Source organism: Alligator sinensis, unplaced genomic scaffold (assembly GCF_000455745.1).
Source record: "Alligator sinensis unplaced genomic scaffold, ASM45574v1 scaffold720_1, whole genome shotgun sequence".
Taxonomy (NCBI): domain Eukaryota; kingdom Metazoa; phylum Chordata; order Crocodylia; family Alligatoridae; genus Alligator; species Alligator sinensis.
The window spans coordinates 1,848,607-1,876,386 of NW_005842026.1; the positions used below are offsets into that span (position 1 = coordinate 1,848,607).

The 27,780-nt window shown below is 43.9% G+C and overlaps 3 protein-coding genes across 8 annotated transcripts in view; 2 read left to right on the forward strand and 1 right to left on the reverse strand.

The window, feature by feature from the left end:
• The window catches only part of NUBPL (nucleotide binding protein like), a 256,910-nt gene extending 255,067 nt beyond the window's left edge, over window positions 1–1,843 (reverse strand). For 3 of the 6 annotated variants that reach the window (XM_025202457.1, XM_025202466.1, XM_025202456.1), the window contains exon 1: window positions 1,707–1,843. The gene's annotated coding sequence lies outside the window, so the exon portion shown is untranslated. The remainder of the gene's footprint in view (window positions 1–1,706) is intronic. The other 3 variants (XM_025202463.1, XM_025202458.1, XM_025202461.1) reach the window with 2 other exon arrangements.
• Window positions 1,844–1,952: 109 nt separating this feature from the next.
• DTD2 (D-tyrosyl-tRNA deacylase 2 (putative)) lies at window positions 1,953–16,893 on the forward strand. The gene is made up of 4 exons (XM_025202467.1): window positions 1,953–2,091; window positions 3,911–3,916; window positions 9,065–9,134; window positions 12,162–16,893. The coding sequence occupies exons 1-4, from the start codon at window positions 1,987–1,989 to the stop codon at window positions 12,485–12,487; spliced, it is 507 nt and encodes a 168-aa protein (XP_025058252.1). The 5' UTR covers window positions 1,953–1,986; the 3' UTR covers window positions 12,488–16,893.
• An 8,795-nt stretch (window positions 16,894–25,688) lies between these two features.
• The window catches only part of HEATR5A (HEAT repeat containing 5A), a 129,900-nt gene continuing 127,808 nt past the window's right edge, over window positions 25,689–27,780 (forward strand). The window contains exon 1 of the mRNA XM_025202451.1: window positions 25,689–25,705. The gene's annotated coding sequence lies outside the window, so the exon portion shown is untranslated. The remainder of the gene's footprint in view (window positions 25,706–27,780) is intronic.

The following is a 27,780-nucleotide window of genomic DNA, read 5'->3' on the forward strand; positions in this document are numbered from 1 at the left end:
CGGCAGCGGGGGCGGCAGCGAGGCGGGCAGAGCCGGCCCGCGGGCCCCAGCTGGCAGTGAGGGGAGGGGAGCTGCTTACCCCTGAGGGCCTGGCTCATCAGTGAGCCGGGTCCTGTTGCAGCTGCCCCCAGGGCTGCGCGGAGCAGGGCTGCCCCAGACGCGCCTGGTTGGAGGAGCTGGGGATGGGCTCTGCCCCTTGCCCCCGGCACGTGGCCGGGGAAGCTGCAGCATGGCCTGAGCCCTGCCCACGTGCGTGGCAAACGGAGGCATGGGGTAAGTTCCCGTGCGGAGCTGGGGGCACCTCGGGGCCAGCCAGGGCGGACAGAGGCATGGGCTAAGTTCCCATGCGGAGCCGACACATTTCACTGTCGCTTTCTGCAACTTCATTGGTGTCAAAGGTCACGTGACATCACTTCCTGATGTGATACCACTTCCTGTGAGGTCTTTGAATATGGCTTGCCGGCCCACTGGGTGATAAAAAATTTGTGATCCGGCCCCACATTCAAAAAGGTTGGACACCCCTGCTCTACCTCTTCCTCCTGGCTGCTATAATTTAGGGAGAGCTGCAGGAGAGAAAGATGTAAGTACCGTATTTTCAAGCATATACCCCGCGGGTTATGCACAATTTTACATTAAAAAATGATGGGTGCGGGCTATGCAGGCAACTCCAAGCCAAGTGGCACCTCCCCGCTGTGCCCTGGCTGCGGCACGGGCGGGCTGGGGGGCTGTGGCGGGGTTTCACCCTCCGTCTCCATGTGCGGGGTATATGTGCGAAAATACAGTAGTTTAATTAAGATGATGATTGAAACTCGCTAACCAACCAGATCCTTGTTTCCACTAGCTGGTTCTAGGTTTTAGTGTTGTAATTCTCTGGTGTAAGAGAATTTTTTTTTTTTTTCCAAAGCACCCACTTTAGTGGGTGCTTTGGAAAACAGTAATGGCTGGCTGCAGCCTGGAAAGGTCCCTGAACAGTAAGTGCTAGATCCAGCTTGTTCCCTATCCAGAGTGGAACAGAGTTCAGAATTAGGAGTTGCTTGCATGGGGTGGGTTAGATACTCAAGTGCGGGATCCGGGATGAATAACTATACATGTCTGAATCCTAAGTCATATTTGAATGTAGTCCTAAAACTTCAGTTCAATGGAGCTAATCAAAGCAATTCCTTGCTTCACTGAATCAGTCTAAATCAGCTAAATGAACAGAGAGGCTCATTATGGAGTGGCAGGAAGCCAGATGCTCAGGCTGGAAAGCAGGGGTGGAAACAGTGGGGGAAAAGGAGATCGAGAAATAGAGTTCAGAAAGGGCAAGATCTTCTTTCTAGCTTCTAAAGGGCAACAAAGATAACGAGTGGTGTGAGGAGGCTTCCACATGAGGAGAGACTAAAGAGGGTAGGCGTGCTCAGTTTAGAAAAGAAACACTTGAGGAGGGACATGATAGCAGCTTACAAAACCCTGAACGGTGAAGAGAAAGTAAATAGTGATTTCTTTCTTACTCTCTCACAACAAGAGAACTAGGTGTCACAAAGTGAAGCTAGTAGGTACGTACATTTAAAACTAACAGAGGAAGCTGTGTTTCACACCGCCGGGAACTTCTTGCCTCCAGATGCAAAAAAGGATTGGGCATATTCTTGGAGGAAAGGCACATCAGTGGCTATTAAACCTGGGAACTAGGGGCACAACCTTTGAGTTAGATCTTCCTAGACCTTTACCTGCTGGAGGCAGCAGAACCAACGCTGGTCAGACCCTTTCTCTCTGCCGCTGCCCGACGCAGCGGACCGGCCCAGCTAACAGCGGCTCTTACGTGACGAAAGGTAGAGCCGGCACGTCTGCACAAGGCTGAACTCCCCACTGGCCCCTGCGCTGCAGCGGGACGAGCCGCCATCGCTGCGGCCTGGGGCGTCCCCCCCAGCGGAGGAAGGACCCGCTTCCCAAGGACACCCCGGCTCCCGCCCACCGGGTCACGCACTGGGCGGGGCGCGCTCTCGTGCCATGGCTGAGCCGAGGCGGGCGCCCGTGGCGCGGGCCGTGCTGCAGCAGTGCCTGTCCGCGCGGCTGCAGGTGAAGGCCGCCGAGCCCGGCGCCGCCGCCGAGTGGGCGCCCCGGCTGCGGCTTTGCCCGCCGCGCCGCTGTGCTGTTCCTCGCTGGGGGCGCCACCAGGGTCACGCTTCCCCGCCAGGCCGGGCGGGTGGTTGCTGATTGCCACGTTTGCCTGCCTTCGTCTCTGCTTTCGCAGCCGCCGCTTCACAGGCTAAATAAGATACCTGCAGAGAGAGCAGGCGCCTGGCCTGCAAGTTCGCTTCTTTAGCTGAAGGTTGCCGGGCTGTTGGTCTGAGGACGTAGGCGGAAAGTTCTTTGAGTAGATGTGATATCCCTTCTCCGCCTCTTGAAGCCGCAGATCCAGCTAGCCTGTGGTTACCTGGCAAGGGAAACACCGTGACCACGGGGACTATCTTCCTAGCTGCACCGGGGAAGACTGCGCTCCTGGCAGGGGGATAGTATCTCCCAAGGTAATGTACAGTAAACCTCCCACTTAGCTGCTGGAGTCGGAAGGCCTTGGCTTTAAGCCCACTTTATGGAAATGGGAGACTCCTCCCTGGCTTGCCTCTGGGGCGTTACGGCTGAGGGCAAGCAAAACTCGGGGCATCCAACCCCCAAGCCTCCGGGCTTGGGCCTGCAAGCAGGATGCCTGCCAAGGGTTTTGGAAACATCTGAAGCCCCAAAATGGGGGTGGAGGATGTTTGCTGGTAGTTATGGTTCTGGACTGACTCTTGGATTTGGAATTTGTTTTGGCTCATTTGGCTTGGAATACAAAAAAATTAATTTATAAAAGATATCCCATCTCTTTTTTTTAAGACCAATTGAGTAGTTGGAAAAAAGTTCTTAGCAAGCTTTTGGGTGCACACACCCTTCTGGGTGACTGCGCAGGATGACTGTGCCTGAAAGCTTGCCAAGAACTTTTTCCCAACTACTCAGTTGGTCTAATAGAAGACCTCACATCTACTCAAAGAACTTTGTCTGCCTTAGCTGAATGTAGCCTTTCTTCCAGGGCAGTTGCGCGGGCTGTGTGTGTGGCAGGCGTTTGACACAAATCATTTGTCTTGGCTGGAGTCCACAGCCAGAAACCTGAGGAAATTCATGTTGCCCTTGTGTTCCCGTATGGATGGCCTTCCCCACACACCAGCGAGATTGAAGGCAGACAGGGTTCATTGATAGGCAGGAGAAAAAATGGGCATCAGATGGATTTAGGAAACTGAATCATCAGTACTCCCCCACAACCAGTTGTAACTTTTTTGAATTGTATATTCAGTGAGAACCCAGCTACTATAGCTGCTAAGGGAGTAAACATGAATATAATACCATACCTTACCAATTGTGTGATGCTGTACACCAGAGGTGCTCAGTCCACAGACTACAGGCCAGATATGGGCCCTGTTGCCATGTCATCTGGCCTGCAGGGCTCCCTACAGGTCCATGAGGAGCCCAGTCTCAGCAGGTAGGGGTGGCACAGAGTCCCTGGAAGCTGATCCCTGTGCATGGGACTGGGTGGAGGAGGCACAGGGCCCTGATCCCAGCATGCAGGGCCAAGTGGAGGTAGTGCAGGGCCACTGCATGTGGCCCACAGTTCCGGGCCAGGGAGAGGTGGTGGGGGGACTTCAGGGCCAATCTGGGCATGCAGGATCTGATTGGCCTGTGGACCAGCTTCATGGCCCTCATCTGCCTCACAGGCCAGGAGGTTGAGCTCCACTGCTGTACATCAAAGGAGGCATTGTGGAAGACTGCTATATCCTACAGGAATCAGTATTTGTTGTTGAGTAATTGTATCATTTTTGCAGCCACTTAATGTGGGAGTGACTCATGGATGGGGGTGTAGGATTCAAAAGCACCATCTTGGCTCAAGCTTTTGTTTTTGCAGGTACAGGTGGGTATATGTCACACTGACTCAGCCTGTGCTTTGTTAAGTGAAAATAGAAAATGCACAGAAAAATAGACAGTGGTGTCTGTACTGTGACAGAAGCGAGAGGCTGATGGTATTGTGACAGCCCATTAAATGTTACAAAGGAGGCCCTCAGCTAATGTAGTTGAGCACTGTTACTTTAACCACTTGCAGGATGTAGTAGCTTGGGGCAGGCATTTATTTCAGGCAGAGGACCGCTTACCCAGTTTTGACAAGCTGTTGGGGGGGCCACATGGGTAGCCCCACCCCTTGACAGGTGCCCCACCTCCTGGTTGCCATCTTGGGACCAGAAGTCCCACCCCCTAGCCCCCTATCTTTGCCACCATAAGTCCCTCCCCTTACCCCTGGAAGTACTCCTTTCAGCAAGGGGTTTTGCCAGCTCAGAACTAAAAAAATACCAAATAATATTCTAAAAGTCAAACATCTACAATATCTCGCGCACTCTCTCCATCATTGCGCGCATGCATACACACACACACACACACACACACACACACACATACACCCCCCCCCTCCTGCTGTGACTCAAGTAGAGTACAACAGGGAAGAATTTGGCCCTCTGGTTTCAAAACTGCGAAATATATTGTATAAATTCCCATATTTTCTACAGCCAGGGTTCTTTGAGTAAATGCAATATCTTCTATTAGACCAACTAAATACATCACATTTACCCAAAGAACCTTGTCTGCCTATGTCCCTAGACCAACACGGCTACCCCTGACACCCTCAAAACGTGTTTTGTACAAAAATCTACCTTAGCAGCAACTTTCCCAAACAGCATGTTCTATTTGAAAATGTTTTAGAAAATCTATCATCCATACAAGACGTGGCAATAGATTGTAGGATATCTTCTACCATAAAAATTGTTAATACCAATATTTAATTTCCAACAGTAGTCATTACCTGAGGCTTCAAAGGAAAATGGCTTTCAAATAAACCCAGATCTAAGTGGTTTTGGTACACAGGTCATATTGCTTTTAGTTGTGTTTGCTTTATTTTTGTTTTACTTTCTTTCAGGCAAAAGGGTAGTGGTTATGAATTGTATCCACTGGGTGGTTTTATGTAACATTTACAATTTATATTCAATAAGAATCCAGTGGCTATTGGTACGAAGGAAGTAAACATGAGTATAATACTGGACCTTTCTAATTGTGGGATGCTGTATATCAAAGAAGGGATCAAGTGTAGCACTGTGGAAGAGCTACTGATTCCTACAGTACTTGTTGTCCTGTGAGTACTTGTACCAAGTAACTCATCTGTTTAGGTCTTAATCATTTGAGCTTATTGGAAAGGACTGCTGAAATTGAGAGTGCAAGAATGTGGTACATACAAGTTGAACATAAAAGAGTAGAAGTGCTAACTCATTCAAAGGATTTGGCAACTCAACTGGAAATCAATTTAAATAAAAGCGTTAAAAAGTAATTTGATGCTTTCTACATGCCCTCTGAGTCCTCTCATTACTAATGTGTAGCTTTCAAATAATTTTTCAATTTAAAAAAAAAGCTTTTTCTCCTTTTTTGGGAAAGGAGAAAATAAAAGAGAAAATAGTGCCTTGATAGCACTCTTGCAAAGAAGCAGTGAACAGTTGGGGCTCTGTGCAGATGCAGAGATCCACTAGCATACATCACAAGGCATTTGTATCTGAGTAGAAGGAAAGTGGCTATTCCAAAAGCAGAAGAACAGTTATTCCAAAAGCAAAAAAAAATATTTTTTTTCTCTTTGTCTGGTAAACTGAGGGATTACTTTTAGCAACAGTAGGTAGAATAGAAATAAAATTGACTGTACTTCTAAATATTCAAAAAAGCAGGATATAGGATTAGTGTAGATCCTTTCAGGGCAAAAGCACAAGTCACTGAACATTCATTCTATCTTGAGGAAGGGTCTGAATACATGTAAGTACATGCTTCATAATAGTTCCATGTTTTTCTGAGTAGTAAACATTTCAGCAATGGGGGGGGTCCTATTCATGGAGAAACATTATAGGTAGAGGGATAAAATATTATTTGGGGAGGGCTGAGTAAAACTTAAAAAATACTTACACACACACACCAGCAGATAAATCTGTGAAGGAGAAGAGGCTTGTGGGGGCAGATAGAGGCCCCCATGGTGAGGGAGGGAGGGAGTGGGGCAGAGGCTGAGGCAAATGGGGCCCCAGGGCCGAGGCAGGTCATGGGATACTCGGAGCCCGAGTAGCTCATCTGGAAGCATGGGGAGGTTCCTGCTGCTATGCGCACTGTGGGAGGGGCACATGCCCCCCCCTGATTTTTGCAGGGTTGTCGCGGAGATGGGTTGCCACTGGGCTGAGCTCTGAGCCCCATTGGTATTGCTTGGGAGCTGTGCATAACGCCACATGCCAGCCACTGCCGGAAGGCACATGGCATTGCGTGTGGCTCCTGGACAGCAGCAGCGGGGCACAGAGCCTAACGGGCAGCCTGCCTCTGCCCTAGACACAAATCTGAGGGTGCATGTGCCCCTCCCCCCCAGTGAGCACAGCAGCGGGACCCCCACACCCCCCATGGCCCTGGACGAGCCACCCGGGCTCCGAGTGTCCCATGATGGGGCCCAGGCCCCGGGGCCCCATTTGCCTCAGCCCCTGCCTCTGCTCCACTCCCTCCCTCCCTGTGGGGGCCTCGATCTGTCCCTACGCCCCTTCTCCTTCACAGACTTACTTGTTGGGCGCTCCATTTCTGGCCGCCTCTGCAGGCTGCTGTTGCGTGTCTGTCTGTGCACGCCCCTCCCCGCCACTGCAGCTGGCAGCCAGGCTGCCCTATGGCCCTCTGTGCTGCCACCGATGCCCTGCATTTGGGGGAGCGGGGACTAAGCCCTGTTAGCCCCAGCCTTCTGCCATCTGTGAGAAACATACATCAGAAGAACACATGCAACATTTACAATAAGCCAAGTCTTATAGCAGGGGCGGGCAATTATTTTGGGCAGAGAGCCACTTACTGAGTTTTGGCAAGCCATCAAGGGCTGCATGACAGGCAGCCCAGGGCAGATTAATATTAATTTTCTACATTTTTTAGGGGCCCTGTGGGCCAGATAGAATGGCCTGGCGGGCCACATCTGGCCCCTGGGCCACGTTTTGCCCACCCCTGTCTTATAGCAAAGTACCTGAAAACACAGAGATCATCTTCAATTTATTTAAAAATAAAATGAGATCTTTGCAACATTGAGAGGAAATAAAAGGTAAAGGCTGACAGTGTGTATAAGTACAGGGAGCTGCTACCTGTACCTCATCCATTTTATCCTATTTACTGAAAAAGATCTCTTGTGGTTAATGAACCAAATTAAGAGTCTGGGCTTAGTTCTTGGTTCTGGCTACTGCTTCTTTTCATGACGTTAGGCTTGCAAGTTAATTTTTAAGGTCTACAGTTGCTCATCTGTTAAATGAGAATAATACTTCCATCTCACAGGGTTATTGTTAATAAAAGCCCCTAAGCCCCACTGACAACAGCAAATTTTGTATAAAGTATGGTTTCCCAGTGTCATTTTCCCGAGTACACTCTGGCTTCTATGCAGTCCCCATTACGCAATCAATGATTGTCTAGGTCTCAGTTCCTTTGGTAATGCTTGACTTTTCCAGTATTCAAGATGTGATTAAAGAAGCTCTTGTCTAGGCCTTGATTGCTTTCAAAGTGCTTTATTAATGGCAGTGGTTTTGGTTCAGTCTGAAAGCTTTAAACATTGTCATTTGTACCTTTTATTGGAGACAGACTTCCACAGTTGTAAAGATAGCTGGATCTTTGATGTTAAATGTGAAAACTTGGTATAACATGGTTGCTATTTCAGCTTCTAATATTGTCTAGTTTATCAAAACTTCATGTAGTCAGGAATTTTTTTTTTAAATGTACTTTAGAATTGGAGTAATGGACAGCACAAATAAATAAAGAGCTGGAATTTTTCAATCATTAATGTACGCTGAAGATTTCCTGGCAGCTTTCTTGTTAAAGAATTGGGGCCATAATTGCCTTCTAATAACCCCCCAACCTCACAGCCCCTTTGCCTTTTTCAGGTATTGAGAGAACTCTATTTGTATCTCCTCTTGCTATAAAAAATGTGGGTGTGATTTCTGTCTTGTATAACTAAAAGTTGTCAGTTCCAAGGACTCAAAAATCAGAAGTCAGGGCTCAAATCAGTGGTTAAAATAATGATATTTATTTTTATTTCCTTTCTAGTTTCTCAACCTTTAAATTATGCTCAGAGATTCAACAGAGCTGTGACAGTCTTTTACACTGTCTTCTATATACAGTGATTGTTTCTCTTGGTGGAGTAGCAAGGGATACAACAGTCAGTGATTTAAAAAAAAAATCAAATCAAAATTCTATTACAGGTGTGTTGTGTCTTTTTTTTTAATTAGGAACTTATACGATATCTGGTTTGGCTTCTATTTTCCTATCCCAAAATTATAATCTTAGTCTAGTTTTGGAACTAACACTTACCTTTTCTTTGACATGCTTCAGCTATGAGTAATCACAGCTTTTGGCAGTCTCTTTAAAATGTATCTCTCACTTTCATTTGTTAGGAGCAGGTAATTTGAAATGAAACATAACCCTCTTGAAGACTCTGAGTTTTTAAACAATTTATGACATTTGGTAGTTAAGTCTTCATTTATAAAACTATCATTATTATTCCTCTTTGGTCAAAATCAACTTTTGAAAGGAGCTGTTTAAAACTTTCTAAAAGTTTTCGGCACATGGTATTTTAGCCACAAAACACATGTATTACTCGGCAACAGAAATATAAATAAGAGCTTAGAAGGAGTTGTTCCTATTTTTCTCATCCTTAGCTATAGCACACTGCTGAATTCTAGAATAAAGTATATGAAAGAGTAAAGCAGAAAGCTTTACAAAAATAGGAAATATATAGTTAAGGAAATATAATACTGTACCCATTAACAAACAATTAACAAAATGGATAATAAATTAAATGTCTAACTTATTTGAGGTGAGATAATAATTCTTTAGCTGCATTAATTTTAATGTGTATTAATAAATTGTAAATTACAAGTACATTTGGATTAGCATGCAGGTGATGTACTATGTTAGAAATAACTGCAAATATTTAAATATCTATATATTTAAGTGCATAATACTTCTTTAAAATCTCTTGTAGGTTCAGAGAGGACTTGTTATCTACATATGCTTCTTTAGAGGAGCTAATGAGGAACTCATTCCAAAAATGGGTATGTTTATTATTTGTATTCTTAAAATAAGAGATTGGGGCAGGAACAGGCTGATAAAGGTCTGATTCTGGACTAACTGAATGCCTAGAGAGAGAGAGATCCGGGCCCAGATCTGTCTGTAGGACACAGTGTAAATAGAATAATTTTGATAAGAAGATTTGAGGTGAAAATCTGTAAGCTGCAAAATTGTTCTGTGCTCAAATTATCACTATATTTCTTGTCTGAGACCTTGTGTCTCCCAAGTCAGGATCAACTAGTAAGCCCAACAGGGGTTTTTCAACTCCATATTTGTTAGTGAAGGAATTCTTGGGAGGGCTTATTTTTAGTCTGCTTTGCTTTCTTAATTTGACTGACTATTCTGGCACTAGATTTGTCTTGAAGAAAATAAAGGGCTATCGAACAGCCTCATACTCAAGCTTCCTGCCTGAAAAGCCTATTTGTTGGCTTCTGACCATTCAACTGTTGTCCACATCTCATATGATATTTATATACTAGTGGTGGACATGGGTAAACTGATTTTATTTTTGACATTAACGTTCTAGAAAATTTAATACATGCTGAATATTTATTCCCTTGTTTGTCATTATTTCTGTGGCAACATCATGAGATGAATGTGTAGGGAGAACTGCCTTTCAGATGACCTGCCATGACCTTCAGCTCCTAATAATAAATCAAGATGCTGATCTGACTTTATATTCAGGATATTGAAAATGTATATAGCCAGTAAAGGGAGTTGGGAGGATATAGTTAAATTACTTCCTTCCTGTTTCTTTTCAGAGATACTGGATATATAGTTATAGTTAGACATTGAAATTCAGGTACAATTTGCAAGATTAAAAAAAAAAGTAATTATAGCAGCACCCGCAGTTCTCTGCTGCTTCACAGCGTAACTCTTAATCTTTCTATCAAGAGATAGTGTCAATGAGGAAAACTGGTCATGACGTTTTTCTCTCTGTCTCTATCCTGTGTTTCTGTTATTCCCTTTTCTCTTTCACTTTTTACCCTTTACTGCTTCCAGAAACAGAGATTGATTACCCATGCAGTACATTTATCTGTTTGCTCCTATGTGGAAGCATTTTTTGGCAGTGCTGATATTAGCAGTTTGACAAAAAATTGTGTGGCCATAGTCTGTTTCAAGCTACTTGCTTGTGCAAACAGAAAGGCAGTGCTGTGCAAAAGCACAGATACATAAGTGCTAAGGGTAGCTTCTCTGGGATTCTCTCAGATCCTGCTTACTATGTGGGGGGCCTGATTTCCTGTCATCCTAAACTGAGTCTGAATCTCTGTGTTTAAATTAGTCGGACATAAAAGTAAATATTGTGTATGAAAAATATCATGCGTGGGGATATCACTGGATAACAATCCTTTTTAATTATCAAACAGATATACTTAGGGCAGCTATGGTGGTACAAATTTTGTCATGCTGTCCTCCAATACATAGTGATAGTTATAAAGGATTCTCTTGGACCCATTCAATCCTTGCTTTTATTGGAACCCTACAACAATACTAAGCTGTTTCCCATTGAAGCATTTCCTGGTATGGACACTTGTTCACTGGCAATTGGATGGAGGGCAACTTGGTTCACCTTACCATCAGATGGTAACAGTTTCCTAGTCTTTATTAACTTGCTTTGTAGTTGAAATAATGGCCTAAAAGTGAAGCTTTGTTTCTATTAAGAGTTTCTTCAGACGTGACATTTCTAAAGTGTCTGTTTTACAATGCTATACAAGAGGCAAAGGTTTTTTGAGTGATACCTTTTATTGGACCAGCTGTGCAGTGAGAGATTAGACCAATTTTTCAGGCACAAAGTGCCCTTCCTCAGTTTACCACCTGCACATGGTCAAACTGTCTTATGCGTTTCCTCCCGGATGGAAGGGAGAAATCCTAACATGCATTCGCTGTATTGTCTGTTTGAGCATCAGGCAGTTGAATTAGGGCACAGGCAGAAGTGACAATTTTTGCCTGATCTGGCCCCTGAAAGCTCTCTACAGCTGTGACCTAACACAAACACTTGGCTGCACAGCACTTTAAAAGGGCCCAATCCTGTAACAATCTGAACTCTCATTACATTGTATGAGGGCTGAGATGAAGGTGCTCCAAAGCAGAGTACCTGCATTAACTTGAGTCTGCAGATGCCCAGCCCTGCTCCCAGCACTGTTTTCAGAAAGAAATAGAGGGAAAGGGAGCGGAGGGAGCTCATTCTGAGGGTTGCCCAGCCAGTGCTGAAGGGTGGGGAGGTGGAGTGGGAAACTCCAGTCCACCAACACCCCCACTTCTGTGCATGCTGGGAAAAACCCAGAATGGACCTCCTTCCCCTGCCTTTTTCCCCTTCCATTCTGAGACCGCACCGGTGGCCGGGGGGTGGGGTGCGAGGGCTATGGGAATAGGCTGCAGAGAGACAGCCTCTCTCCCTGGATTGGCTCCAAATTGGAGCTCAGGCCTGTCCTCCTCCTCCTCCTGTTGGGTCAGGAAGATCAGCTTAACTCGCAGTCCTTTCTGTGAAGCGCCATGAGTTAGACCAGGAACTGCACTTCTGTCTGGGCTCTGTATTAGAGTTGATGCCTGATTCCTTGAGTCCTGTGGAGAGCTTTCACCTGAGTTAACTCTTAGAGTTTCAGAGAACCACCCTTCCTACCATAATCATGAAGTCCACAGATACATATATTACATTGGTAAGATCAATATTAATATCTTGTATGGTTTTCACATTTTTTCATTATGAAAAGTCTTAATCTGTATAAAATAACTTTAATTACTATATTGGACAGATATTTATTTTGTCTAGTTTAAAATTCAGCTTTTTTCCTGCTCTGAAATATATTTCCTTAATTACTCTGTAATTTGATTATTGTTCAAATTATTATTCAAACATAGCAATCATAATGAAGCATTTTAATATTTTATTATAATAATTTATTTTAATAACCTAATAGGTATATTAATGTGTTAATTTTCAACATTTAGGTTTTAAATTATTTTGGATGCAAAAATGTTGTCTTCCTTTTTTCTTTTCTGTTTTTTTGCAGTTAATACCCTGTTGAATGTTAAATTAAGTGAAACTGAAAGTGGCAAGTATGTTTCTGTTCTGGATTTACCAGGCAGTCTTCTAATAATACCCCAAGCCACGCTGGGTGGCAAATTGAAGGGAAGAAACATGCAGTACCATAACAATACAGAAAAAGAAAAAGGGATGGAGCTTTACTCCCAGTTTGTGACTCAGTGTGAAAAAGAACTGGCTGCTAATACCAAGTGTGCTGAAGCAGGGGTTGTTGTCAAGTATGGCACGTATGGAAACAGGCAGGTGTTAAAACTGGATACAAATGGACCTTTCACTCATATAATTGAATTTTGAAAAATAAGCTTTCCATGTATAATTGTTTCCAAGCAAATGTAGTATTTTCCATTTTTGTAAGTGAAAGTGGCCCTAGAATAATTTGAAAGTGAAGAAATAGTAAGATGATTTCAATAAACTTCCATTGGTTTTAAGTCCACAAATGCATTGATAAATGGAAATCAGTCTCTACATCCTCAGGTGTCTTATTGTTATTTTTATCTGAAATATTTTGTAAATGAAATGTATTCCACTTATACATCTCAGGTAAGTGCATTATTCACTTAGCTGCATGACACAATGCTATGTTACTTACATAATACTGGTTAGCTGAATACCTGTTAAGTCATACAAAACTTATGCGCATAAAATGTTTCATTTTCATTGTCTATTTTGTAACTAACTGTATTCCCATTTAACTGCACTAGAAACAATGAGGAAGCAGCTTTCAACATACTGCTATTAGAAGCCTTGAAAATGACAGAAGTTAGTCAGTTTTCCTATCTGTTATCTCCCTTTGCTTTCAAAGTTTTCTAATAGCAGCCTGAAACTGAATATTAAAAGCCTTAAAAGTGAGGGGAACAAGTTAGTTTTAGGACTACTAACATTTATAGTCTGATAAACATTAAGTGGTGGAAGTACCCTTTAGCGGGGGCTGGGGCCTGCTACAGACCTGTGGGCCCAGCTGTGCCGGCAAGAGACTTACCTGACTGGGTCTGGAAGGGCTGCATGCCCCCGGTGCTCTGGGGAACAGTGTCTGGGAAGAACCCCGGAGGTGAGCAGGCCTCCAGGAGCACTGAACCATGTGCACCAGGGAGCCTGCTTTGACTGGCCAGAAGAAGAGAGCGGGGAATTTAAACAGATATCAAGAAGGCCTTCAATATTTGGCATTCCCGAGGAAGGGGAAGTGCAGTGGAGCCGGGAGCTGCGTGCACTGGGGCAGCAGAGGACTCACACCACTGAACTCTCCCAGGTTGCCAAGACCCAGGTGAGCCCCGAGTGAACAGCCACTTGCCCTTGCAGGAAAAGCTAGGTAAAGTGGGCAGTTGGGAAGGGGAAGTCATACTGGCCGCACTAGAGACAGGATCCAGAGGGAAGTCTGTCCCAGGGACCCAGTGGAGGCTGGCGGGGGTGAGAAAACTCAGATCACAAAGACAGTGGCGAGGTTTAGAGGCAAGCCCAGGCAGGCAAAGATTCAGGGAGCTACATGATAAGCCCTGAAGAATAAAAAGTAAAAGAAAAGGGTTTAAGCCATACCCTGAATGGGATTACAGGGAAAATTAAAGAACACATAATTAATTTAGGAATTTGGATGCAGGTGGGACCAGATTGGGAAATAGGCTGTCATTTACTTTAATGGGCTAACTAAGCTGCGAAGGTTGGGCCCAGAGGATATGGATTTGTGAGTACAAGGGCCCTGCAGCTAGGATCCAGGAGGCATCAAGTAGATTAGGTTGTAAAGCCTGAAGTAAGTTTGAAAGATAAACCAAAAGGAAAAGATAATAAATAAGTTGATCTAAAGGACTAGCAAAATGAATCCCTGCCCTATGTGAAAAAAGACACAGGGTAATTAAGGCATAAAGAGTATAGTGAATGTCACATATGTGGATGGACAAACAACTCAGCCGTGGGTAGATAATTCACAGGAACCAGGACAAGAACCAGTGAGTGACAAACAAGAGACAGAGCAATCCAGGGATCCGATCCAGGGAGTCCTCCCCACACAAGGCCATGGGGACTTTTTTGCCTCAGGAAAGGGGCAGGTTGTAGGGAAGGTGGAGCCCTGCAGAAGAACCAGGACCCCACCAGATGGATCTTCTGCCAACGAGTCATCCAATCTACCTAAAAGAAACAACTCGTCAAGGCATGGCAGAGAAGCGGGAGAGCATGATGAAGATACATAGCATTACAGCACAGTGGCAGGGCCGGAATACACGTGGGCTCACATACCTGCCCCAAAACTATCTTCTCCCTTTTTCAAGTCTTCTAATTAGTGTTGGGTCTGCTATAAGAAGCTTTGAAAACTAGAGGAACTTTTAATTACTACAGTTTGGGAGCTGCTTATGCCACAGCAATATGTAGTCAGAAAGCACTATTTGGAGTAAGGATAAATTCACTCTCCAGGTAAGTGCATAGTTGTTTACCAGTCTTGAAGCTATATGCTAAAATAGAGTACGCTCTCATTAAAAGTCAGTACAGTGATAGGCTAGGGACAGAAGTTATGCATAAACTGCTTTAAATGATCAGAAACCAGTTTAAACCTGTAACAGGACAGAAGTTCATTGCACATAAACTACTCACAGGCTTTTCCACCCCTTACCACTTAGGCGGAGGAGGTGGGGGTGTAGCCAGACACTGGCCCCCGGCTGCCACGCTGAGGGAGGGAGTGGGGTGGTTTAAACCCCCTCTCCCACTGACATGGGACCCGAGCAGCGTCCACCTAGGGGATGCGGGGTGTGAACAGATGCTGGCCCGGGCTGGCACACTGAGGCAGAGGGGAGGGAGGGGGATTTAAATCCCCCTCAGAGTTTATTGCATCATGTTTACAAAAACTTGCATCTTTATAGGTTTAACTATTGCTGCCAATTTCTAAAAGATTTTTGCTTATTTCTCCTGAGGTACTATTTCCTGCAGGTAGAAAGGTTTAACCCCATCCCTCCTCTCTGCCTCAGTGTGCTGCACCCCTGGCTGGGGTCCCATGCGGGCAGGGGGGAGGGGATTTAAACCCCCCACCTCAGTGTGCCAGCCGTTGGAGTGGTGAGCAGAGCAAAGGTAGGCAGGAGCTGCTGCACCCTCTGCCAAGCAGACCCCGGTTGGGTTCCTGTGCCAGTGGGAGAGGGGTTTACAAACAAACAAAAAGAAAGAAGGGTTTAAATTTTGTTAGCTACTAAGTAAAACAGTTTTGGAAAGAACAAGTCTATAGAGGAGGAGTCAGTTCCCTGTGCTCAATTCTCTGCTATGCCACAGAGTTCCTGCATGATATGGAGTAGGGACTTTAAGTAGCAAACTGAAATCTGACAAAGACACTATTTTCTCCCTTAGTTTGTAGAAGTCATTGTTACCTTCATGTCACTGAGGCCACAAATTTAGGAAGACTTGCAATAAAATTGAACACTTATATGGGTAACAGTTATGTTTAATTAAAAAAGAAGGGTTCTAAAAGGAATATAAAAACTATGTGCTTGACAATTTGTCATTCTTCAAGAATTAGGGATAAGGGCTGGGAGAGAGATTGCTCCACATTACTGTTGGGTTTTTTATACCTCCTTCTCGTACAGGCCACTGCCGGAATAGGAGTTGACCAGAAGGACCATGGTTCTGATCCTGAATTACAAGTCCTAAATTCCTATTTACCATATTTCTGTCTGACGTATTCTGTGGTGCAATCCTGAATCATGGCTTGATATTTGAAAAGAATTTTTCTGATTTGAGTTTCTTACAAAATGTTATTTAATGTAAAGTAATTATCTTCAGGCTCAAACTACATTACAAGAATCCAGTTTTGTGAATGGATATATGGCTCTGTATTGTAAGTACAGAAGAGTGCAAGAATATTTCAAATGTATCAAACCATACAATTATGGTAATTTTAAATTCTTAAAGAAAATTGTTTCCTTATAATTGCTATGTTTACAGTAAAGCAAAACAAAGCCATCCACACAAATCATTTGGAAACATTTGCTAATTCAGAGCCAAATCGCACATTTATTCATTAATAATTCATTCTGTTTACAATATGTGCTAATTTTAAAGTTTTTTTCATAGAGAAGTCTATGAAAAAAACATTTTCTTGTGTGAACAATTTGTAGAAATTCATCAAAATTCTGTATATTTGGGTGAAAAACACCCTTTTTCGTACAATTTTCTATTTTAGGCCAAATCATAAAAACTTGCTTTGAGTAGCTACAGCTCTCACTGACTTCAAGAAGACAGGCTGGTATTCACTATTCAGTACATCTCTGGAATTAGTCCTTGGAGGTGTTTCTTAATAGGAAGTCGGTGGGCTTTTATGCGTTCCCATTAGAAGCATACCAGTTTTTTTACTATGTTTCAAATCTCTCTTCTGAGAGAGAGTTAGGATTGAAATCATTAACAAGGCATAAAAGACCTCAAGCCAAATTCTACACTGACTTATTGCTGTGAAACTCTGCTCTTGTAGAGATCCAATATGCTGGATTAGAGTTTATTGGCTCATGTATACAAAAACTTGCATCTTTATGGGTTTAACTGTTGCTGCCAATTTTTTAAAGATTTTTGCTTATTTCTCCCAAGGTACAGTTTCCTGTGGGTAGAAAGGGATTCTTGCAGTCTTCTAACAGTTTCAGAGATCAATAGGTTCTGAATGATGAGCCATTTCTGCTGTTTTATTTACATTATCTATTGAGTCATGATCCATTTATTGAAATAAACAATTCACAAATTGCCAAGTACATTGATTTTTTTTTTCCAAACCAAATGCTCTTATTGCTCTAACATGAATATACAACTCTTAGACAGATGACGCTACCATTTTAAACAGCTTTTTATTCTGTGACTAGGCAAAAACCTGAGTAATTCTTCTGTTCTAGTCTTGGGTAGTATATATTGAGAAGTACTGAGTAATGCCCCACCTCGCTTTGATAGTTGTAAGATCAGAAAGGACCCTTATGCTCACCTAATACAGGCCATTAAGTTTCACCTAGTAATTCATAAATCAAGTGTTTATGACTTAATTTGAAAGTGTGTACATTGAGTACTTCTAATGTAAGTATGTACAATCCTGTTAATATGACTGTTAATATAAGTACAAGATTTCAGGTGAAATAGTCTGTTGTCCATAGGTTGCTACTTCCTTCCTGTAGCAGGGAGCTTGCTGCTCCTGCTACTTTCAGAGAAGGCAGGCTGCAGGTGAGGCAGAGGTAATTCAAGGAAGACACATGACCCAAAGGGGGCTGGACTTGTAGGGTATAAATCCAGGGCCTGAGCTGGGCAGGCAGTCTGATCTGGAAGCCATGGAGAGGAGCAGAAAGGATGCAGCAAGGCACCTGACTAACACCTGAGCTGGAGTGGGCAAGATTAGTGGTTTAGGGACTGAGGGCATTTATACATATACTTTTTGGTCCTGCGACACGCCGAAGATCTGCTGCTTCAGAGCAGACTCAATTAATTGAGTCTGCTTTGCACGCAAGTTGATGCACACTGTGCTGCATTGTGTGCAGTTGTGTAAGTGGTGAAATGTGTGTCAGTGCACAGAAAATGGCGGCAGTGTGCTTTTGAACTAAAGCACCGTCTGTGCGTGTTAGTTTAAAAATGTGCTGCCACCATTTTCTCAGGGCTGATGCACATTTCACTGCTTATACAACTGTAAGTGTCACAGTGTCGAGTGCTTTTATGTGTAAAAATGCCATGAGACTCTAGGGGTGTTGGAAATTTCAACTGGCTCCTGAGTGTGGGCAGGGCCTGAGGGATAGGGGCCAAGGCAGAGGAGCAGGACCACAGCCAGAGTGATGACATCAGGCAGGGGCAGGGATTTGTAGCCTGTAACAGGTGAGAATCGGGGTCAGAGATCCATAGCCCCTAAGGGGCAAGAAAAAGCAGGCCTGGGGCCCATAGCTCTGGAGGGATAGTCTGTTGGAGGTAATGAGGCCTGAGCCCAGGAGGCAGGGTCCAGAGGCCTGGGCCCTGGAGGAGCCAGGAACAGTTAGATAGTGACCTGAGCCCAGGACGGGCAGAGAATGCCGGGCGAAGCCCAAGGCAGGTTCAGATTGTTCAGACTACAGAGGCCGAAGCCCAGGGAGGGCTAGGAGAGTTAAAGGCACCAGGGCTGGAAGCCCCAACAGTGGCGGAGACTGTTCCAAGTTTAGAGGTCTGCATTGACGAGTTGACAAAGGGGCTGAAGGCTCATGGATGAGAGATGGACTGGGTTAGACAATGGGGCTTAACACTCAATGATTGGTAACATTTCCGAGGCTAGGGCATGGCTAAAAGGGGAGATGAGGCCATGTAATTAGTCCATAAGCAGTGACACCTGTGTTCATGAGTTTGAGATCTCACTTGGGGAGCCCAGGGGCAGCCTCCCTTTTTTCTTAAAACATAATTGCATCAAGTTGTGGCAGGTGAGTCAAAGGGGAGATGGTCCAAAGAAAGTAAAGGTAAGAAAGGCTGAGGGAAGCTCCAGGGTTGTCATGGCCAACCCTGGGGTGGGATCCTGTTATACTTCCCTGGCTGTTTGTGAAAGACTTTACCTTTGTTTTACATGTTATGCAACAGATTTAATATTAATCACTAACAACTTACTCCACTATTGTCCTGTGCTCACTTGTTGAGAGTAGAGCCAAACTAGCATCTCCTTTGCCCTGTACAACTTGGGGATAGGTTCATTATGCACAGCAAAAGCAGGGTCATCCAGAATCAAGGGGTAGGGGGATAATGTTCTTTTCTACCTCCTTCTTAGAATGTAGAATCCAGATTTCCTGAGGACAGAAGAAAAACCTTAGAACTTCTAGCATCTTCTGCTTTGCCTGGTTATCCTATGCATGTGTCCACAAATCCACACAAATAGAATTAATGTCAATTAATGTACTCTCAGTGTATTACAGGAAACAGCATGCAGACAAATGTTATCCTTCTCAAATTGGAAACTCCTTTTATTTAACACTGAATTACTTTGATATATTGTCTGATTAGCTCTAATTCCTCTCCCATGACTCTGACACCTTCCCAGAAATGGTGTTCTGTGCTTCCCAACTTCAGTCTACCTGATTTGCAAATATCCAGGATACCCAGTTCCCATTCTTTGTGTCTTCCCTTGCAATTGAAATGTCAGGCCTCACTTCCCACTGAAGTACATGAAAGTGCTCATTCCGAAGCTACATAGCCACTGCTACCTACCCTAACAACTCAGTTTCCACAAGACTTGTGATTAGGATCCAAAAGTGGTGTGTTCCAGCTGGCAAACTTCATTACCAAGTACTGTTGAGAGCCAGTTTCTTCAGAGGTAGGATATTATAACCAAAATTCCTTCAGCTTCATGTGTTATGCTGCTGGAACATCCTCTACTACTTTGCCAGAGTCCACCTTAGACACAGGGGGCACATCCTCATGAATGCACACATGAAGGGGTGCATGTTTCCCACAGGACAAATAGTGGCACATATTTGTCCTGCTGCTATCTGTCCCTGAACATGACCCTGCACACACACAGGTGCACAGCAAAGGGACCCAGGTCGGGTACGGGAGGCTGGGGTCAGCACCTGTTCTGGCCCCAGCAGTGTTACCTGGGAGCTTCCTAGGGTAGCAGCAGCATCAAGCCATCTTCTCAGAGCCTGGCCAGCAGCCAGAATGTGGCTCTGGCTGGCCAGGCTCTGGTTTCTGACAGCATGCGCTGCTGCTGCATGCTCTGTGCTGCTTTTTTTAGCAGCAGTTGTTTTTTGACACTGTGTCAAAAAAACCCTGCTGTGCTGCAAATTAGCAGCACGGTACACAAGTGCACATGCACCGTCTGTAGTTTGTGGTGTCTCAAGTGGCTTTGAGGCACTTCAAACCCCATGTGTGTACTCATGGGGATGCACCCAAGATGGTCACTATTCTAAAGCATCAGTGGACAATTTACAGAGAGGAAGTATGGTCTTGGTAATGTTCTGCAGTGCTCAAGGGATCTGGCCTTAGTTCCTAGTTCAGCCAAACTTCCTGTGTGACTTTGGCTAAATCCCTTCTTTGTGCCTCAGTTCACCAACTATGAAATAAGGATAACTTTTAAACCAAATGTTCGGCAAAAGCTATAATTGTGTGTGCATACACAGTATGTAGCATCATGAGACACTGTTGGCACTTGGGTTTCCTAGGTGCTACTGTAATGATGATATATGCTGAGTGAAGAGAGAGATCTGAGAATTCTTTTGCATTTGGGGGAAAAGACTTTGGAAATTGTGCCAGTAATGAGGGGCTGTTGGAAATATCTTAAAGGAATTATGGGAGGTTGTTATCTCCCAAAACCTCATTAAGTTTACTGAAAGCTCCCAGAACGCAATTAAAAATTTGGAAGCCACATGAGCTGTGGGACTGGTACCTGGAGGGCTGGTCAGAGCAAGTGTAAGCAAGAGTGAAAATGGAGAAGAGAAGGGTTTTTAATACAGCTCTTATCCTCTTCTATTAAAAATGGAGTGACAGCGACAGCTTCCCCTTCTCTTGCTTTGGCAGTACTCCTTTGCCTCCTGTTTCTTCCGTGGAGCTTTATGTGCGTTTCCTTCCTCTTCCCGATCTACCTTAGCTACTGGGTAATACCACTTACCTACAGCAAAGGAGTATTGCGAGGCTTAATGCTCACAGGGCACTTTTCATATTTGAAATGAACAGGGTAGTATAACTATAAATAGCATTATGTATTATTTAGAAAATATGAACATCATATACATCATGGAAAAGCAAATAAATAATGTTCCTGTCACATCGTTTTAGCCTGTCTGTCTGTCTGTCTGTCTCTCTCTCTCTATATATATATTAGTGCATCTTGGCACTGAATTTAATTTTCCTATTCATTTTAATATAGTACTTGAGTAAGTATCCCTGCAAATGACCTGTTACATCAGTATGTACTAAAAATATGAAAAAGAGGAGCTTCAGCTGTTTAGCATGCTGCATCAAAAGAGAGATTGCAGGACACAATTTTGGATTAGTGATAAAGGGAAGAGGTTTGTGGGAAGACTTGCCAATCAAGTCAGCAATCCTTATCTGCACTTCACTAACCTTTCATTCTTGTCAGATTAATGTTATCAGGGTTCTTAAAATATTTAATATTAGAACTGTTAAAAATAATTGGACATCTTGTTTTGGACCATTTTTATGATGAAGTGAAATTTACTATGTTCATGTTTTTACCTATCTGTTATTTGAATCGGAGAATAATTAAGATGAAAGGAATCTCAAAGGTCATCTAGTCCAGCCATCAGCAAAAATGCAGGATGTGCTGTTCCCAAACTGTCCTAGACAAACGCCTATCCAGCCTCTTGAAAACCTTCAGAAAAGGAGATTCCCCGATTTCCCTGAGCAGCTTCTTCCACTGTCCCAAATCTGCTTTTCTACAGTTGAAACCTGTGTCATGTCTTGCTGTTTTTGATAAGGAAGAAGAGTCATTCTTCCTCTTCTTTATTGCAGTCTTTCAAATATTTGAAAACTTAATCCTCATTTCTCCAAATTAAACACATCTAGTTCTCTCAACCCTTCCTTGTGTGGCTTGCATTCCAACCCCTTTATCATCTTTGTCAATCGCCTCTGAGTCCTTTCCAGTGTTTCCATGCCCTTCTTAAATTACAAGAGCCCAGAACTAGACTGAAAACTCCAGCAGAAGCTGTCAGCATTTAGTAGAACGCTTCTATCACCTCCCGTCTTAACAATACTCTTGGTAATGCAGTTCAAAATTTATATTTGTGTTTTTCTGACAGCATCATTTTGCTGACTCATGTTGAGTCTGAGAACAAGAATCATCAGATCCTTTTTACAAGCACTGCTGTCTAGCCAACTAGCTCATGCTTTATATTTGTAGATGTGTTTGTCTTCACTAAATTCTGTTTTGTCTTCTATAGCCTAGGTCTTCAATTCAACAAGATCCCCTTGAATTCTACTCCTATTATCACCCCTCCCAATTTTGTCTAATCTACAAGCTAGTCTTGATGAGGAAACTCCTCATTCAATTCGTAATTCGTAAAAATGTTGGACACCACTGTGCACAGAACAGACCTCTGTGGAACCCAAGTCTTCCATTCTGATGTTGATCCATTTGTAGTTACTATATTTGCTTTCAGTCACTAAACTATTTACATATCCACCTAATAGTAATTCTATCTAGGCAACAATTTTCCATTTTACTTATAAGAACATCATGTGGGACTGTATCAAAAGCCTTATTAGTATATTCAAAGTATACTATGCCCTCCACATTTCCTTAGTCAACTAGGATATCGAGTTGGATTAGCACAGTATGTTCCTAACAAATCTACGTTGGCTGCTAGCAATTACTTTTTCTTCTCTGGGTATTTACAAATTGACTGTTTTATAATTTACTTCAGTAACTTTCCAGACATTGCAGTTTCACTGACTAATCTGTAATTCCCCAAGTCTTCCTTTTCCTTTTTTTAAAGATGGGCACTATGTTGGCCCTTCTGCAGTCCTCTTGGGCTTTACCTGTCATCTTGACTTTGCAAAATATTGTTGCTTGTGAGACTGAGATTTCTTTTGCTAGTTCCTCAGGCATTCTGGGATGAATTATTTTAGGCCCACCTAACTGTAGTTCACATTTGTCAAGAACTTTCTGACATGCTCTTTATTTATCATAATCCACAGTCCTCTTTCTTTATAATTATTATTGAGATGATCAGCTGTATGGAACCAGCAAAGATGACTCGAGCAGGGTGCGGGGCCCGGGGCAAATCAGCCTGTGCGGGGCCTGCCCCCGGATGTGAGGAAGCTGGTGGCCGATTCAGCAGCCAGGGTGGGGGGTGCCAAGTGGCCAGACGTGAAGCCGGCGGCAGCGTGGAGTCACTATGCTGCTCCGCCCGGTGCTGCAGAGCCCCGCAAAGCATGGCGCCCGGGGCAGTCACCCTGATTCCACCCCTCAGGGATGGCCCTGGTTACCAGGGTTTTTATTTGTTTTTTGGTTGGTTGGCTTGCTTCTTTTTTTGTGAACTTTAGCAAAACAGTCATCAAGTAAGCGCTGCATTCTTTGTTTTGTCCATTAACATCTTACTCTTACTACTGAGAAGTGGGCCCACATCTTCCTTTTCTTCCAAATTCCAATGTTTCTGTCATCTTCAAACGAAGCAGTCTTACTTTTTGTACTTATTTCACACTTTCAATTTGGTAACTGTTTTACTATGTTTTCTAATGTTGCAAAGCCCACAGAACAGATTTTTGTTTACTGCTCAGTCTGAATATTAGCAGGAAAAGTGGAGACAGGTGCAGAAACAACAGCTGCTGCTCTCCAGATAGTTCAGACATTGTATTTTCCTCTTTTTTGAACAAAAAGCAACTAACTGCAAGGAAAAATTTCAGTCTAAAAGTCAATAAACAATATAGAATTTGAATATTTTAAAAGTTAAACCCCATAACAAACAGGCTCTGCAAAAGCTAGGACCAGACTATAATGTCATTGTCAGCATGTAGAAACAAATACTTTAACTAATATTGAAGCCAGTGGGGTTACTTGCATGAGTGAAATGTCTCATAGCATTCACAAAGGAGGTACCTAAAATGGGACTTAGGCAGAATGTATATCCAAGTAAGTGATTCACGCAAACTTGCTTGGGAACCTGGAACCCCTTAGATGTCTAAATAATTGCCAGAAAAATGGCTTAGGTAGCTAAGGTTAACTGCAACCCCATGTGAGATGAGCACATAGGAGGAGGCTATCTTGCACCAAAGGCCATTTGGAATTCAGAAACGAAGCATTCCTGTTTGTAAATCATTGCTAGTAGCTCTTTAATGCAAAATACACTATGTCAGGGTCAGGGACCAGAACCCAGGAATCCTTCTGTCAGGAAGTATTCTCATTACTGAGCTACAGTCAGACTCCCTTTTGCTGGCTTTCTCTATGACTCCAACTCTTTCCGGACAGTAGCCCTGCTTCAAGTGCAAGGGTGCAGACTGCCCTCAACTAAACTTACCCTCAGCTAAACTTTAACCTGGTCATCAGGCATTCCCCTGTGAAGTAGGAGATGTGGATTTGAACCCTTTGTGTTACAGATAGATTGGAACCCAGGTCTCCCACCAGCTGAATATGCACTCGGCCATTATGCAAAAAGTAGGAATCTGCTCTTACCACTAAAGGGAGAACACTTTAGGCATTTAAGTCTTGGCAGTGGCTTGCACTATGAATCCAACAGGATGTCAACCCCACAAATGTATGATGCCAGGCAGCACTGCACTGAAATATCAGCATTGCTTTCCATGCACTGCCTGCTGAACTGGAAACAGTGTAGCTAAATTAATGAGGTTCTATGGGCAGAAGTCCACAAATTTCAGTAGAGCAACTGTATGTTACAAATATACCATACAAAGTCAATGGGATTATAAAATCGTGGAAAGACGATAACCAAGGTTTACAGATTTTGAAATAGGTCAATACACGCATTGATTTATAGGCTACATAAGGGGCAGAATAATTAATGGTTTTGTTCATTGCAATGCTCTGTGCATTCCCTGTTGTATTAACTAATTTGGCTGAACATAATGTGTCCTTTGGTCCTTGGATTAGGAATAATGGTTTAAAAAAAGTAAAATTGAATTCGGTGGTAAAAAATTAATAATTTTAGTTTCTTAAATTGTACTGCAGAACATTAAAAACATTTAAAAATTACATCTACAGTATTTTTCTTACATGCCTCGAAGGATTAAGACACAAAAACTACAGGCATTGTTGCTGAAATGTGCTGTTGAAAAATTAGTAAATGGTAAATTCTATCTACAAATTTTTTGGGGAAAAAGAACTGTCATATTGAAGAGTTTTGTCATATTGAATAAACTGACTAATACTGAGTAACAAATACAAACTGGATGAACTTAGTCACCCAGTAGCATTGGCTACTGTTGATATGAAGTAGCCCTAAAGCTGGTGCAGCCAGAAACATCATCCAGCATGAACATTTCTCTTGTACTACAGAGCTGCTTTTCTTTTTTCCTAGGCTGCACCTACCATAATGGTCGTTTGAAGACATTGGTAAGTGTGTAAGTTTGGTTAGAATGGGTGGGCAAAATGGCAGATGCGGCTGGAGGCTCGACTCCATTTCCCAGCAGCAGGGGTGTGCAGGCAGCAGATCACAGCTCTGCCTCGCTGCCCACATGCCCCAGGCAGGGAATACAAGCAGCAGATTGCAGCTCTGCCCCGGCTCCAGACCACGCTGTCACCACCGTAGAATCCCAGCCCCAGAGCAGCTTCCTACCCAGCCACATGCCCAGCTTGCACTGCCTGGGCAGGTCTCCATGGAAATCCTGGCCCTGCACTGTCATGGCTTCACCTCTCCTGGCATCTCCAGGGAAACTGCCTGCAATGATGCGGGCAGGGGTTGTTAGGAAAAGGAATCTACTGAGGGCTGCTGGACTTCACCTGCCCCTACATTAGAAGAAGTGGGGGATCTGACTCGTACACAACTGGCTGTGATTACCCTGTTTTTCTGAATGGTGTTCTCTTGCTGTATAGGCTATACATCACTGAGCACAGTGGGGTCCTTACCCTGTCTGGGCCTTCTGCAAGTTGCCACAATAGAAACAGTAAGTTCTCATCACCACTATTCTTTTTAATAGTCTACACAGCTAAGCTTTTGCCTCTGGCCTAACTACTTTCAAACATGCTAAAAACATGAACTGCTTGTTCCTTTTACCATCTTGGGAGTACTGAACTATGCCCTTTTTCATTGATCATATTTGGTGTTTGTAACCAAGAACTTTGTAACATCTACAGCAGTTCATTCCTGTAATTGTTTGTTTGATGTTTCTGAGAAGCTGAATCACATTCAAGCTGAACACTGCAACTCACACTTAGCCACTCTGCATTATGGGGATAAAACAACAAATTGACTTCTTTAAGTTGCATATTTCAGCCAACCACTGTCTTTATTACAGTTCTAGCAGAAGTCTTTTCTTCATTAGCATTATAGCTAAGTTAACACAATTAAACAGAAAAAAAAAATCAGTACAACACCAATCTAACCATATTGTCAATAAAAATGAGTTGAGAGAGGTAGCTACCTGTATTAGTCTGAACTCAAGCAGAAGGCAGGGTAGATGCGCACATTTATAATCTAGCTTGTGTGCCATATATCTTTCTCTAATTTAGTTTCCATGAGCTGGAGCTCACTTCAATGAGATATGTGTATCTTTCAATTTGCCCCATTAGAGCAGAGGTGGGCAAAATGCGGACCGTGGTGCATCTTTGTCCGGCCCGTGGCAGGTCCCTCGGTCCCACCTGGCCCAGGCACTATCCAGTCGTGGCATGTCCTGCAGCCCCCTGGGTATGCAGTGGGGCTGGGGCAGCTCCACAGCTGGACTGCTTCTCTTTTGGGGTCACAAGGATAAGACTTCAGATTTCAGGAATGAAAACATAGCTGCTTTTACTAGCATGGAATATATTTAGGTGGTATTCAGAGGACTGTTAACATTTGCTATAACAATTTCCATTTTTCCATAAAACAAAGCATATAGATAACATGTTCTTTCTTCCCCAAGATGCAGAATGCTTCAGTGATCTAAAATCAAGATCAGGGCCTAAATCAATACTTGATCTGTGAAACTCCTGTCATGTAAGCGAGGGAGTCTTTCCGCTCTTGGAAACAAAGCCTTGCATTAAAGTAAACTTCATCCTACTAGCATCCTAATCTATTTAAAAATATAGTGGAAGTTATAGAATGCCGTTATATCAAACAAACACCCAGAAAATACATACACTTTTAAGTGCTTCAGCCTCATGGTAGTGAGCTTACACATATATATATGAACAAAAAGGAAAGAAGGGAGAATGTGATCCGAGTACCATATCTGAAGCCCAGGCCTGTAACCTGAAGGTGAAACCGAGAAATAAATACCAGTAGGATAAAGTTAGCTCTTTCAAGTGTTAAGGGAGCTACATTCGGTGCTTTGCAATATACCCGTGTAAGATCTGGAGGGAGACCTTACAAGCAAGTTGCTACTTCCTCCGTCCCCTGCATTACGTACAGTGGTGCTGCGCCCTAGGCCCTTGCTCTCTGTCCCCGCTGCAGCTCGTCCCTCAGCTCTGAGTCCATTTGCCCTTAGGTTTCCCTGGAGGGGGAGCGGCCGGATTCTGCCTGGCTGTGGTTACACACAGCAACTGCTGAAGACACAAGCCTGTGAGGGGAAGGATGCTAACCAACTAGGTCCTCGCTCAGCCTTTCTAGGCTTAAGGCAGCCCGTTATGCTGAGAAGGTGCCAGCGCTTGGCTTTCACTCATTTTTTTGACTCTGGAAAAAGAATGGGGCAATTTTTCTATGGCTCAAACTCAAAAAGACGGCACCAGGGCAGCCTGTTTCTAGCACTAGGGACTCTTAAGTGGGAATCCCTGGGTTTCTCTCGCTGGTCCTGTTCAATAAGATCCCTAAAAAGGCTCCCGAGGCAGCCCGGGCACCGGGGTATGAAAGTCACTCATCCAGGAGGACGAGGGACTCCGCCCGGCTCAGCTAATCAGCCAAGGCCAGAGAAACGGAGTCTTTCTTCCCTCCCTCCCGCCCGCCCACCAAGGGACTAGGCCCCTGCTCGTGTCTCGGCGCGGCCTCCCGGTGGCCCCGCGCCCTGAAGTTGGCGGCGGGGCGGGCCGAGGCCGGAGGAGCTGGGCG